The 13,965-nt window shown below is 40.6% G+C and overlaps 1 protein-coding gene across 1 annotated transcript in view; it reads left to right on the top strand.

The window, feature by feature from the left end:
• The window catches only part of kcnq3 (potassium voltage-gated channel, KQT-like subfamily, member 3), an 89,828-nt gene that overhangs the window by 68,272 nt on the left and 7,591 nt on the right, over positions 1–13,965 (top strand). Inside the window, exons 11-12 of the mRNA XM_056479945.1 lie at positions 10,428–10,663; positions 13,324–13,429. Of these exons, the coding sequence (XP_056335920.1) occupies positions 10,428–10,663; positions 13,324–13,429 (342 nt within the window). The remainder of the gene's footprint in view (positions 1–10,427; positions 10,664–13,323; positions 13,430–13,965) is intronic.

The raw sequence follows: 13,965 nt of genomic DNA, 5'->3' as shown, positions 1-13,965 counted from the left end.
TACTTTTAAAAATCAAATTAAAATTCTGTTAATCAAGACAGCATTTATTAAATATTTAAAAATTGTTAAATACTTGTTTATTAAATATTTATTTATTACTTACTGTATGCAGTTTCAAATGAAATGATTACTCCTTGTTGCTTTTATTACTACTACTACTACTACTAATAATAATAATAATAATTAACATTAGAGAGGATGCAGCCCTCACTATTCTACCGCCCTAGGTCACCTCTGGATGCGCTGGCCCTGAGATAAGAAATCATTCTCTTTTTCACGAAGCCAATTGAGAACCGAACTTGTAATTCAGCAATAAATATTTGACCTTTAAAATGTAAAACTCCAAAAGATTGACTAAACAGGATTACTACACTATAGGCTAGACTACGTTACAATGAAACTACCAATTTCATTTAATGCTGAAAACAAGTTAATCCAGTGTATATATTATTATAATATATTATTATTATAATACTCATTTGTCGTTTTATTACTTATGTCCTTGACCAGCAAATCAGAATAGTCCGCTGGCCAGCACTTATGGTTTGGCTTTCAGAGCTGCTGCGAACTCCAATAATAAACATTGCTCATCAGTGCAACGTGCGGGGTTGGAGAGTTCCATTTTTGTGCGGAGGGGGACTTGAAATTTGATTGACAAACTTACAATAGCTAAAGTGTTGTGTTAATCATCAACATTAAATTACATTCATATTACGCCTTACACTCGTTACATGTTTTCAATGCATTTTTTTTCTTTGCTGCTATCAGGGGTAGGCTAAGCCTTCCCCAGCCTTACACTGTCATGGATTGGTCAGGCTCTCACGACCCCCACTCACGAAGATCACCATCACCTGACTTCTAATGAGCACACAGCTGCATCACATTCACGAGCACCAGATAAAAGCACAGCACTCCAGTCGCTCATTGTCCGGGCTCGTCTCGACGAAAGCGGACAACTGAGCGACCACTCAGCGTAGTCATCCTCAGCTAAAACAAACGATTTACTTACCTGTTCTCTTTGTATTCCTCCTAGTCTTCCTGGTCCTCCCGAATCGTCCTGTCTTCCAGTCCTTCCAAGTCTGTGTCATCCTCTGTCAGCTGTATCTGGTGTGTGCTGTCCATCCTCGTGTATTCCTGTTACCCAGCCACGGAGGAAAAGACCCCAACATCATTCCTGATCCTCCTGGCTATCCTTCATGTGCTCCTTGTTGTCATTTAATAAACACCCTAACGTTTCCTTACCTCTGTCTCCTGTCCGCTTCATAACAGAAGCCCGGACCCATAACGACGACAACATGAGCACCCCCGATCACCTTCAAGAGCTGGTGGACCAGTTGAAGCGGATTCTACAGCCACCAGCTCCACTTTCCAACGCACCACCAGCACCGAGCACTTCCGCCTCCACAGTTTCTTCTTCGGCCCTTCCTTCCAGTCCCATGGCCCGACCAGCGCCCTACTCAGGCGGAGCGGGGGAGTGCAATGGTTTTCTGTTACAATGTTCCCTCATATTCGAAATGCAACCTTCTCTATATCCCACAGATAAGTCGAAGATCGCCTACATCGTATCTCTACTCTCTGGACCTGCACTTAAATGGGCTGAGACGATCTGGAACCAAGCCGGGCCGGTCATGAATTCCATCACTACCTTCACGGAGTATTTCAAAGAGGTGTTTGGACGTTCTGATGGGGAAGTAGCCGCTGGAGAGCAGCTGTATCATCTAAAGCAAGGTACTCTATCTACACAGGAATATGCTCTCCGGTTTCGCACTCTAGCAGCTGCAAGTGGATGGAATGAGAGATCGTTGTTGACCACGTACCGGCTCGGCTTGGAACCCACTCTCCGAATCCAACTGGCCACATTAGATGATACAATGGGTCTGGAGAGATTCATCCAACATTCTCTCCGATGTTCCGATCGTCTCCGTTCCTATCAACAGGACACCATCACCCCCTCGTCTGCACTCCTCCAATCGCCTGAGTCAACAGCCTCTCCAGAACCAGAACCCATGATAATAGAGTCTGGAAGACTGACATCAGCGGAACGACAGAGGAGGCTGACCCGGGGTCTGTGTCTATACTGCGGTGTCAGTGGACACACCCGTATGGAGTGTCCCCTTCGTCCCATTCGGACTTCAGTGAGTGTATTCAGTACGAATATTGAACAATGTAAACCACTTACTACCACCGTACAAATAACTACTGCCTCTATTTCTCTCCTTGTCACAGCCCTCATCGACTCCGGGTCAGCAGGGAACTTCATCTCCCAATCCCTCTGTCGTCAACTCCACCTCCGTACTGAGGCGTCCTCGCATATATACCAGATACAACCGATAACCCAGTGCACTCGATCTTCGACCCGTATCCATCGACAATGCGAAGACATCCTTCTTCAAGTGGGGTTGTTACATCAAGAGAGGATTCAATTTCTGGTTCTGGAGGGTGCAAATATGGACATCATTCTAGGGCGCCCGTGGCTGGTGAAGCACGATCCCATCATCTCTTGGGGCACAGGAGAGATAAAGAAATGGGGATCTGGATGTACACCTGCCTGTTTTCCAAATCTCCCTCTTCAAGGTCGGAACCCCATTTCTTTGTTTGCAACATCGGTCGAGAGCCCTCCTGAGAAGCAGTCTATCCACATTCCTAAGGAGTACAGCTCCTTTCATGATGTCTTCTGCCCCAAGAGAGCTTCCCAGCTACCGCCGCATCGGCCATGGGACTGCGCGATCGACCTAGTTCCAGATGCCCAGTTGCCAAGAGGTAGGATCTACCCGCTCTCGCTTCCAGAGAATCAGGCAATGGAAGATTACATAAGGGAAGCTCTGAGTCAGGGGTACATACGTCACTCAAAATCACCAGCCGCCTCAAGCTTCTTCTTTGTGGCCAAGAAGGACGGAGGGCTGCGTCCATGCATCGACTACAGGGTCCTAAATAACGGTACAGTAAAATACCGATATCCCCTTCCTCTGGTACCAGCCGCTTTGGAACAGCTCCGAGAAGCTAAAGTCTTCACTAAATTGGACCTCCGCAGCGCGTATAATCTGATAAGAATACGTGAGGGGGACCAATGGAAGACAGCATTCGTGACCCCTACTGGCCACTATGAATATGAGGTCATGCCTTACGGTCTGGTCAACGCCCCCTCCGTATTCCAAAACTTCATTCATGAAGTCCTCCGGGAGTTTCTTCACCACTGTGTAATAGTGTACATAGATGACATCCTCATTTACTCCCGGAGTGAGGCCGAACATCGCCAACACGTTGCGGAGGTCCTACACACATTGAGAGAACATCACCTCTACCTCAAAGCGGAGAAATGCTCATTCCACCAGAAGTCGATTCATTTCTTGGGATACATCATTGACCAAACCGGTATACGTATGGATGGGAAGAAAATTGAGGCTGTTCTATCCTGGTCAGAACCCACTTCCATTAAGGAGCTCCAGAGGTTTCTTGGGTTTGCTAACTTTTATAGACGGTTTATCAAGGACTACAGCAGGATTACATCACCTCTCACTAATCTCCTCAAGGGTAAACCCAAAGGACTGGAGTGGACCAAAGAAGCAGCCGCAGCCTTCCGCCTTCTTAAGAAGGAGTTCACAAGGGCCCCACTCCTGACTCATCCTGACCCAAATCTTCCTTTCGTGGTGGAAGTGGACGCATCCACCACCGGCGTCGGGGCAGTATTATCTCAACATCATGATACACCGCCCCGACTGCATCCCTGTGCCTATTTCTCTCGGAAGTTGAGCCCGGCGGAGCAGAATTACAGCATAGGAGACAGGGAGCTTCTAGCAATCAAGCTAGCCTTGGAGGAGTGGCGTCACTGGTTGGAGGGAGCCAAACATCCGTTCCAGGTGATCACAGATCACAAAAACCTCCAATACATCAAAGAGGCCAAGAGACTATGTCCACGTCAAGCCAGATGGTCACTTTTCTTCTCACGTTTTGATTTCTCCATTTCCTATCGTCCAGGACCCAAGAATCTAAGAGCAGACGCTCTCTCTCGTTTACACGAGCATCACGATCATGAAGAACTCCCAACGAAGATTCTTCCCGAACACATCTCCATTTGTCCGATCACCTGGAACGCTCCTCCAGTCGTTGCCACTCCGGAAGCCCCTGCTCCGCCGGGATGCCCTCCTCATCGGCAGTTCATACCACCTGAACACCGGGTAGATCTGATCCACTCCTTACATACCTCGCTAGGCACTGGACATCCAGGGATCAACAATACTCTCTCGCTAGTATCCCAACGATTCTGGTGGCCAAACATGGCAAGGGATGTGAGGCAATATGTTCAGGGCTGTAAGGACTGTGCCCAATCCAAGAGCCCACGTCATCTACCCGCTGGAAAGCTCCATCCCTTGCCGATTCCGAACCGTCCCTGGTCACACCTAGGAGTGGACTTTATCACTGACCTCCCTTCGTCAGAAGGTAATACCTGTATTCTAGTCATAGTAGATAGATTCTCAAAGTTTGTCAAACTAATCCCTCTGAAAGGTCTTCCCACAGCCTTTGAAACTGCCGACAATATCTTTAATCAAGTCTTCAGGTCATTTGGTATTCCAGAAGATATTGTGTCGGACAGAGGTCCACAGTTCATCTCACGTCTATGGAAAGCCTTCTTCAAGCTCCTAGGTGTGGCCGTCAGCCTCTCTTCTGGATATCATCCCCAAACCAACGGGCAGACAGAGAGGAAGATTCAGGAGGTGGGACGGTTCCTGAGGACCTTCTGCAGTGGTCACCAGAACTCCTGGAGCCAGTATTTGGGCTGGGCAGAATATGCCCAAAATTCACTGCGGCAACCCTCCACCGGACTCACGCCATTCCAGTGCGTCCTGGGCTTCCAACCACCGCTCTTTCCCTGGGATGGCGAACCATCTGATGTCCCCGCAGTGGATCACTGGTTCCGGGAGAGCGAGAGAGTCTGGGACGAGGCTCATCAACATCTGCAGAGGGCAGTCCGTCGAAGCAAGGTAACCGCCGATAGGAGAAGGTCTGAAGAACCCAGATACACACCCGGACAAAAGGTGTGGCTATCCACCCGGGACATACGCATGCGACTGCCCTCTCGCAAGTTAAGTCCCCGATTTGTTGGTCCCTTCACCATCGTGGAACAGGTTAACCCCGTCACCTACAAACTACAATTACCCTCTCACTACCGTATTCACCCTACATTCCACGTATCACTCCTGAAACCCTATCACGATCCTGTTCTTCCCTCCACAGAGCCTGACCACGAAGAGGAACCCCCTCCTCCACTGCTCCTAGAAGAAGGAGCCGTCTACGCAGTGAAGGAGATCTTGCGTTCCCGACGTCGTGGTGGCCAGTTGGAGTACCTGGTGGACTGGGAAGGGTACGGCCCCGAAGAAAGGACATGGGTTCCCAGAGCTGATATTCTCGATCCTAGTCTCATGGTGGAGTTTCATGAGAGCCACCCTGAGTTCCCAGCGCCTAGAGGCAGAGGGAGACCACCACGGCGTCGGAGGTGTCGGCCCTCAGGAGCGGGCCCTGGGGAGGGGGGTACTGTCATGGATTGGTCAGGCTCTCACGACCCCCACTCACGAAGATCACCATCACCTGACTTCTAATGAGCACACAGCTGCATCACATTCACGAGCACCAGATAAAAGCACAGCACTCCAGTCGCTCATTGTCCGGGCTCGTCTCGACGAAAGCGGACAACTGAGCGACCACTCAGCGTAGTCATCCTCAGCTAAAACAAACGATTTACTTACCTGTTCTCTTTGTATTCCTCCTAGTCTTCCTGGTCCTCCCGAATCGTCCTGTCTTCCAGTCCTTCCAAGTCTGTGTCATCCTCTGTCAGCTGTATCTGGTGTGTGCTGTCCATCCTCGTGTATTCCTGTTACCCAGCCACGGAGGAAAAGACCCCAACATCATTCCTGATCCTCCTGGCTATCCTTCATGTGCTCCTTGTTGTCATTTAATAAACACCCTAACGTTTCCTTACCTCTGTCTCCTGTCCGCTTCATAACATACACACACTCCGCCTATGATTATAGTTAATATTTACATTGTTATTGTCATTGCACAGATTGATTAGATTTTTGTGGATGAATCGGGTAGTTATCCACAAAAAAAAAAAATGGAAATGTTTATAATCATTAGTAAAGAAAATCTTATACAAATCATATCTCAGTTAAAGTCCTCTTCTAGCTGTCTTGACCCAACAGAATTTTTAAAAAAGGTTTCAAATTGCTTGATTGATTACGTCCTTGACATAGTAAATAATTCATTAATGACAGGAATTTTTCCTAATGCTTTTAAAAAAGCTGTGGTAAAGCCACTTTTAAAGAAACCAAATTTGGACTTCACAGTTTTGAATAATTATAGACCAATTTCTAATGTTCCATTTTTTAGTAAGATTTTAGAAAAAGTTGTATTGCTACAGCTTAATCAATTTTTAGATGAGCATAGAATGTGGGAAAAATATCAGTCAGGTTTTAGAAAAGGTCATAGAACAGAAACAGCTCTACTGAAAGTAGTAAATGACATGTGATTACATATAGATAAAGGTAATGCATCAGTTTTAATTTTTCTGGATTTAAGTGCAGCATTCGACACGGTTGATCATTGCATTTTGATTAACAGACTGGAAAAACTTGTATGTCTCTCTGGGAAAGTTTTAAATTAGTTTAGTACATATGTTACAGAAAGGACATTTTTAGTAAATATAGATGAATATACATCACAAGAACATAATATATTATATGGTGTTCCTCAAGGATCTATCCTAGGCCCAAGTCTATTTTCATTATATATACTTCCCTTGTGTAGTATAATTCAGAAATATGGCATGAATTATCATCTTTTTGCTGATGATACAATTATACATTTCTGTTGAGCCCAGAGTCACTGCTGCAAAAAAAAATTGCCAAACTGCATGTCCAATATTGTACAATGGATGACTGCACATTTTTTAAAGTTAAATAAAGATAAAACTGAAATTCTTATTGTGGGCAAAAAACTTGAGCGAGAGAGGATTGAAGCAGAATTGTGTTCTTTAGGTTTACACTACAAAAAATAATTAAAGAACCTGGGTGTTATTTTCAATTGTGATCTTTATTTTAAATCTCATATTAATGTTTTTATCATTTGAGAAATATTGCCAGAATTCGTTCGTTCCTATCTTTTGATGATGCTAAGAAATTAATTCACGCATTTATTTTCTCTCGGTTTGATTATTGCAATTTATACTGGTTTACCCAAGGGTTCTATAAGGAAGTTGCAACTGATACAAAATGCAGCAGCCAGAATGAAATTAATGAAATTGAAGAAACGAGAACCTATTACACCAGCATTAATAGAATTACACTGGTTACCAGTGCACCAAAGGATAGATTTTAATTTTTTTTATTTTTTTTATTAGTTTATAAGGCACTAAACAACATGACACCTTCTTACATTTCCGATTGCTTATCAAAATATAATCCAAACCGTTTGCTACGCTCATCTAGCGCTGGACTTTTAGAATTTCACTCTGTAAACCTGAGGCGATCTGGCGGCACTTCTTTTAGTCACTATGCTCCAAAAATTTGGAATTGTCTCCCAAATGAAGTGAAAGAATCCCCCAGCATTCATGTTTTTAAAAAACGTGTTAAGACGCATCTATTTAAAATTGCGTATAAATTCAATAATTTGTGAAGTGTATGCATTTCATGTATATTGTGTATGTATGTATGGTGTGTGTGGATGCATATGTGAGGACTATTGTGTGAGTTATTGTGTGGATATATGCATATATGCCTGTACGTATATGCTTTTATCTGAGTATATATTTGTTTTATTATTATTATTATTATTATTATTATTATTATTATTATTATTATTATTATTGATTGAACAAAGGCAGTATGTGACCTATTTTGATTAAATAGTTCACCCAAAAATGAACATTACCTCACCATTTCCTCTCCCTTGCATCGTTTTAAACCTTTATGAGTTGCTGTTGAGCACAAAAGAAGATGTTTTGAAAAAAGCTGGTGTGGTTTACAGTTCTCAGGTAAAATAGCTGGATTAACAATTTCCCAACATATAACCCAACTATAGGTTATTATAGCACCTTCCCAACTATGGGTTATTTTAACTCAAAGCATTGGGTTATTTTGATTAAATGTTTTTTTTTTTTTTTACAATTATTACAATTGCTACTATTACTAGTACTGCTATAAATTTTATAATATGGCTGTGTAAATAAATAACATACAGTTTACAGAAATATGGAAAACGCTTTATTTCCATTACATTTTAAGTTGCAGGCACTTTTGTTGAAATAAACAAGAATCACAAACAATAAAGAAACAGAACAAAGAACAGACAGTTATAAACAGTGCAAGCAGAAAATCATGTGTTGGTGGAGCAGAATATGGAGTTCTGTGTGTTGTAGAAACTGTCCAACTGCTGCAGCAGGCTTCAATCAGTGTCCATAATCTACATTACATTTAAACCACATTCAAACGCTTTGTTCACATTAAAAAGGTGGTCTTGCTTTGGAGCAACTCCTCCAATGATAATGAAGATTTTGACTTTCACAGTAGGAAAAAATACAATGGAAGTCAATGGGTACCATCAATCAACATTCTTCGAAATAACTAATTTTGTGTTCAAAAGTACTCAAATAGAATTAAAACAAGTGAAGGGTAATTAAATTATGACAGATTTAATTTTTGGGTGAACTATCCTTTTAAGGCTCCACCAGTCTAGACTGACTTTTAAAAGTGCACTGATGCTATATGTTTAAATTGTTCTCTGATGTCTACATAGACGGTGTGTGGCTTAGGTAAGTGCAAAAAATCTCCAGAAATGGGATTACAAGTCCATTTATAACCATAGGAATTGGTCCTAGAATGAAAAGTCTGTTTTTACCTTATTTGGAAGGGTCATGAATATTAAGGAGCTCTGCTCTGATCACCATGGCAGTGGCTGATGCCCACACAACATTATGTACTATGAAATACACACAAGCAGAATAATCATACTTCAGTTGTCAACAAATATTTGAACAAAGTAGAGTAGATGTCTTTCAAATGACAAACTGAAGAAGATTTATTAGAATTAATTGGTCTCATATTTGAGTTTATTAATTTCCCATGACTATTTAGGACTGTCCCCATCAAAACTACTGTTTTGAGTATTTTAATCTTGCATTTTAAACCTGCCTCTTAAACACATTTGTGACACTAATGTTAAATGAATATCTAATATTTACACTAATATCTAATGTTAAAGGGATAGTTCACTTAAAAATGAAAAGACTGCCACTGACACAAGGAGTCATGGTGTTAATTAGTTTTTTTAATGACAGCAGTAAAAAACTGAACAATTATTTGAACTATAAAACCGTACTGCTGCTCTGACAGCCAAGTTGCGTCAAAGCTAGGGATGCTCCAATCAGGATTTTTGCAGCCGATACAGAGTACTGATTCCTTGTCATGGTGATTGACTAGTACTGAGCACCGATTCTAATGCTTCAAGTAAACATTAAGAGAAGATCTCTCCTTACCTAAGAGTATAAATCAAGGATGCTGCATATAATACTTTGAACATGTCTCTTATAACCATTTAGGTGTGAACATGTCATGGCCAGAAGCAGCTTTGCAGAAAATAATTCATCCATTCATTTGACTCTGGCTTAGTCCTTTATTTATCAAATGTCGCCATAGCGGAATGAACCGCCACAGAAAATAAAATAATACAGATATAAACATTGTTATGAAAAATTACAATGCAATTTGGAAACATTGCGAATGATGGAAGAATTCAACATGTCTCAATCAAGAGAAAGTTTGAAGGGCACATTTGAGGCACAAGAAGTTAAAATGCACACCTATAAATCTAATACTTCTTTACTAAAAGAAAATAGACCTATAAACTATTGTTTATAGCAATGAGTGTATTACAAGAAGTTGTATTATTAAATATTCATGTTAAAAAATTAAGTTTTAATAATCTAATAATTCCAGCAAGCTCTTAGTGAACTTGCAATAATGTCAAAACAGAGGCACGAGCACTTTCATTCCCATACAGCAGAGAGTGGCAATGTAGAACAACACCATGCGCGATTCAGAGAGCAGAAATTTGTAATCACGCAACCATGTAGAGACAGAAATCACATGCCGTTGTGTAAATAAGATATTACATACGGCTATATAGCTTGTTTATTAGAAGTTGTGATCTGGCGCTAAATATAAAATACAATCAACTTGACTTCAAGGGGGGCGAGGAAAGCCGTTGGGAGGGTGCCCCTTCCCCATATAATGGTAGGGGTAACATTGCTATCTGTCTGTGTTACTGTCAGTGCAGTGTGAAAAGACCTGATAAGAATAACAAAATGATAAATAATAATAAAATAAAGTGCTCGCAGCTCTGAGAATGAGCAGATCTGTTATTCTTTTTTTCTTCAGTCAGAAGTTGAGCTTGCTGGATCGTGTGCGTCTGTCGACTCCGAGGCCGTCCACAGTGAGATCTCGCGTCATGATGCCTGCTGCCAATCCTGAAAGTGTGCCAGGGAACTGTGGGCCGGTAGAGGCCATTGAAGAAAGTCCATCAAAAGAGGGCAAACCAGCGGGATTCAGTAACAGAGAGAGATTCAGAACTGCTTTCAGAATGAAGGCCTACGCCCTGAGACAGAGCTCTGAGGGTACGACACACTCCCAAACACACACATCTCCTTTTATACCATTAAGGGTCTAATGGCTTTTTATTCTGTGCTAATCATATTTCATGTCCCTACCTGTAAACATAAACCTCACAGTAAACCTTCTGTGCCTTTACATTTTCATAAAAGCCTCAGTTAGGATGATTTATAAGCTGTTTTCATTGTGGTGCCAGACTAAGTGGCCCCATAATGACAAAAATGTCAAGTTTTACTGTATGCTTTCAGTGTAGGTTTGTCTAATACACACACACACACACACACACACACACAGAGAGAGAGAGAGAGAGAGAGAGAGAGAAGATGTGCCTCAGTTGAAACACACAACAAATGCTAATTCCTCTAACATTTCTTCTCAAACCTTTGAATACTATTATTATATACCATTATAAAATCAACCACATATGATGCATCCGGAAAGTATTCATAGCGCTTCACTTTTTACAATTTTTTTTATGTTACAGCCTTGTTCCAAAATGGATTCAATTTTTACTTTTTAAATTGTTGCAAATTTATTAAAAAAAAAAAAAAAAAAATGAATTTAAAAAAAGAAAAATCCCAAATGATGTTTAATAGAGAAAGGAAATTTTCACAGTATGTCTGATAATATTTTTTCTTCTGGAGAAAGTCTTATTTGTTTTATTTCAGCTAGAAAAAAAGCAGTTTTTAATTTTTTTAAAAACATTTTATGGTCAAAATTATTTACCACTTTAAGCTATATTTACTTCCGATAGTCTACAGAACAAACCATCATTATACAATAACTTGCCTAATTATCCTAATCTGCCTAGTTAGCCTAAATAAGCCTTTAAATGTCACTTTAAGCTGTATAGAAGTGTCTTGAAAAATATCTAGTCAAATATTATTTACTGTCATCATGGCAAAGATCAAATAAATCAGTTATTAGAAATGAGTTATTAAAACTATTATGTTTAGAAATGTGTTGAAAAAATCTTCTCTCCGTTAAACAGAAATTGGGGAAAAAATTAAACAGGAGGCTAATAATTCAGGGGGGCTAATAATTCTGACTTCAACTGTATTCACAGCCTTTGCTCAATACTTTGTTGATGCACAATTGGCAGCAATTACAGTTCCTCTTTGCAGTACCTCTCAAGCTCTATCAGGTTGGATGGGAAACGACGATGTACAGCCATTTTCAGATCTCTCCAGAGATGTTCAATAGGATTTAGGTCTGGGCTCTGACTGGGCCACTCAAGGACATTCACCGAGTTGTTGTGAAGCCACTCCATTGATATGTTGGTGGTGTGCTTTGGGTCATTGTCCTGCTGAAAGATGAACCGTCACCCGTCTGAGGTCAAGAGCACTCTGAAGCAGGTTGTCATTCAGGATGTCTCTGTACATTGCTGCATTCATCTTTCCCTCTATCCTGACTAGTCTTCCAGTTCCTGCTGCTAAAAAACATCCCCACAGCATGATGCTGCCACCACCATGCTTCACTGTATGGTATTAGCCTCGTGATGAGCGGTGCCTGGTTTTCTCCAAAAATAATGCCTGGCATTCACTCCAAAGAGTTCAATTTTAGTCTCATCAGACCAGAGAATTTTGTTTCTTATGGTCTGAGAGTCCTTCAGATGCTTTTTGGCAAATTCCAGGCAGAGAGTGGCTTCTGTCTGGCCACTACACCATACAGGCCTGATTGGTGAATTGCTGCACAGATAGTTGTCCTTCTGTAAGGTTCTCCTCTCTCCACAGAAGAATGCTGTAGCTTAGATCGGCCAGCTCTAGGACGAGTCCATTTGGTTCCAAACATCTTCCACTTACAGATGATGGAGGCCACTGTGCCCACTGGAACTTTTAGAGTAGCAGAAATTTTTCTGTAACCTTCTCCAGCCTTGGGCCTCGAGACAATTCTGTCTCAGAGGTCTACAGACAATACCTTTGTCTTCATGCTTGGTTTGTGCTTTGACATGCACTATCAACCCTGGGACCTTATATAGACAGGTGTATGCCTTTTCAAATCATGTCCAATCAACTGAATTTACCGCAGGTGAACTCGTATTAAGCTGCTGAAACATCTCAAGAATGATCAGTGGAAACAGAATGTACCTGAGCTCAATTTAGAGCTTCACGGCAAAAGCTGTGAATATTTCTGTACATGCGATTTTTCAGTTTTTTTTTTTTTTTTAAATTTGCAACAATTTCAAAAAATGTTTTTCACATTGTCATTGTGGGGTATTGTGTGTAGAATTGTGAGGAAATAAATGAATTTAATCCATTTTGGAATAAGGTTCCATTTTGGAAAAAGTGAAGCGCTATGATTACTTTCTGGATGCACTGGATGTCATTATGCAAATTGCCTTTACAATAGTATAATAAAAACTTGTAAATCAAATATTGCTTCTTAATAGAAAACTTAATTTTCAACAATACTGAAGCCATTATATTTGAGAACCAATGTTCTAACTAATGCACACTTGTAAAATAATAGTGCCAACAGACATGTGCATTCTACAGTTCATTTGCATAAACAATAAAATACACATTAACATTCACACTCTTAGTAATATAGACACTATAATAATAATAATCATCATAATAGAGGCAGTACACTCCTTTATGTACAACTATAGATGGCAATCGCAAAATTGCAATTAACCTAACCTTGTTTTGTTGCTTCATTGTAGATACAGGTGGTCTTCCTGATCCCACCCCTGAGGAGAAGGGCTTCCCGCCTGATATACTGCTGGAGGAGATGATTCCCACTCTCAAACTAGTGATACGAGCACTGCGGTACACAAATATAAAAACATGCATCATTAAAAACTCTTTATCTTAATTACTTTCAAATTTAACTTTACTTCATTCTCTGTGATCTGTTGTATTTTTACACACAAACAGGATACACTATCACTTGAAAGTTTGGGTATATAAAGAGTTTAGTATTTGTTTTTCAGCAGTGATGCAGTAAATTAGTCAAAAGTGACAGAAAACATATATATTTAAAATAAATGCTGTTCTTTTGGATTTTCTGTTCATCAAAAATCTTAAAAACAGGTATTATATTTAGGTATTTATTTATTTTCACAAAAATATCCAGCAGCACAACTGTTTTCAACATTGAAAATAATAAGAAATATTTTTTAAGCATAAAATTGGCTTGTCAGTGTAACTTTTGAAGGATTATAACTAATTAATAATTAACAATTAATAATTTGTGCTGTGAAATGATTAATAGCATCCAAGATTGTATTTACATAATATATATGTGTGTACTGTGTATATTTATGTATATATGTATAAATACACACACATACTGTACAAAATAT

Source organism: Danio aesculapii, chromosome 2 (assembly GCF_903798145.1).
Source record: "Danio aesculapii chromosome 2, fDanAes4.1, whole genome shotgun sequence".
Classification (NCBI taxonomy): Eukaryota; Metazoa; Chordata; class Actinopteri; order Cypriniformes; family Danionidae; genus Danio; species Danio aesculapii.
Note: the sequence above shows the minus strand (reverse complement) of the source record. Positions and strands in the feature narration are given on the sequence as shown.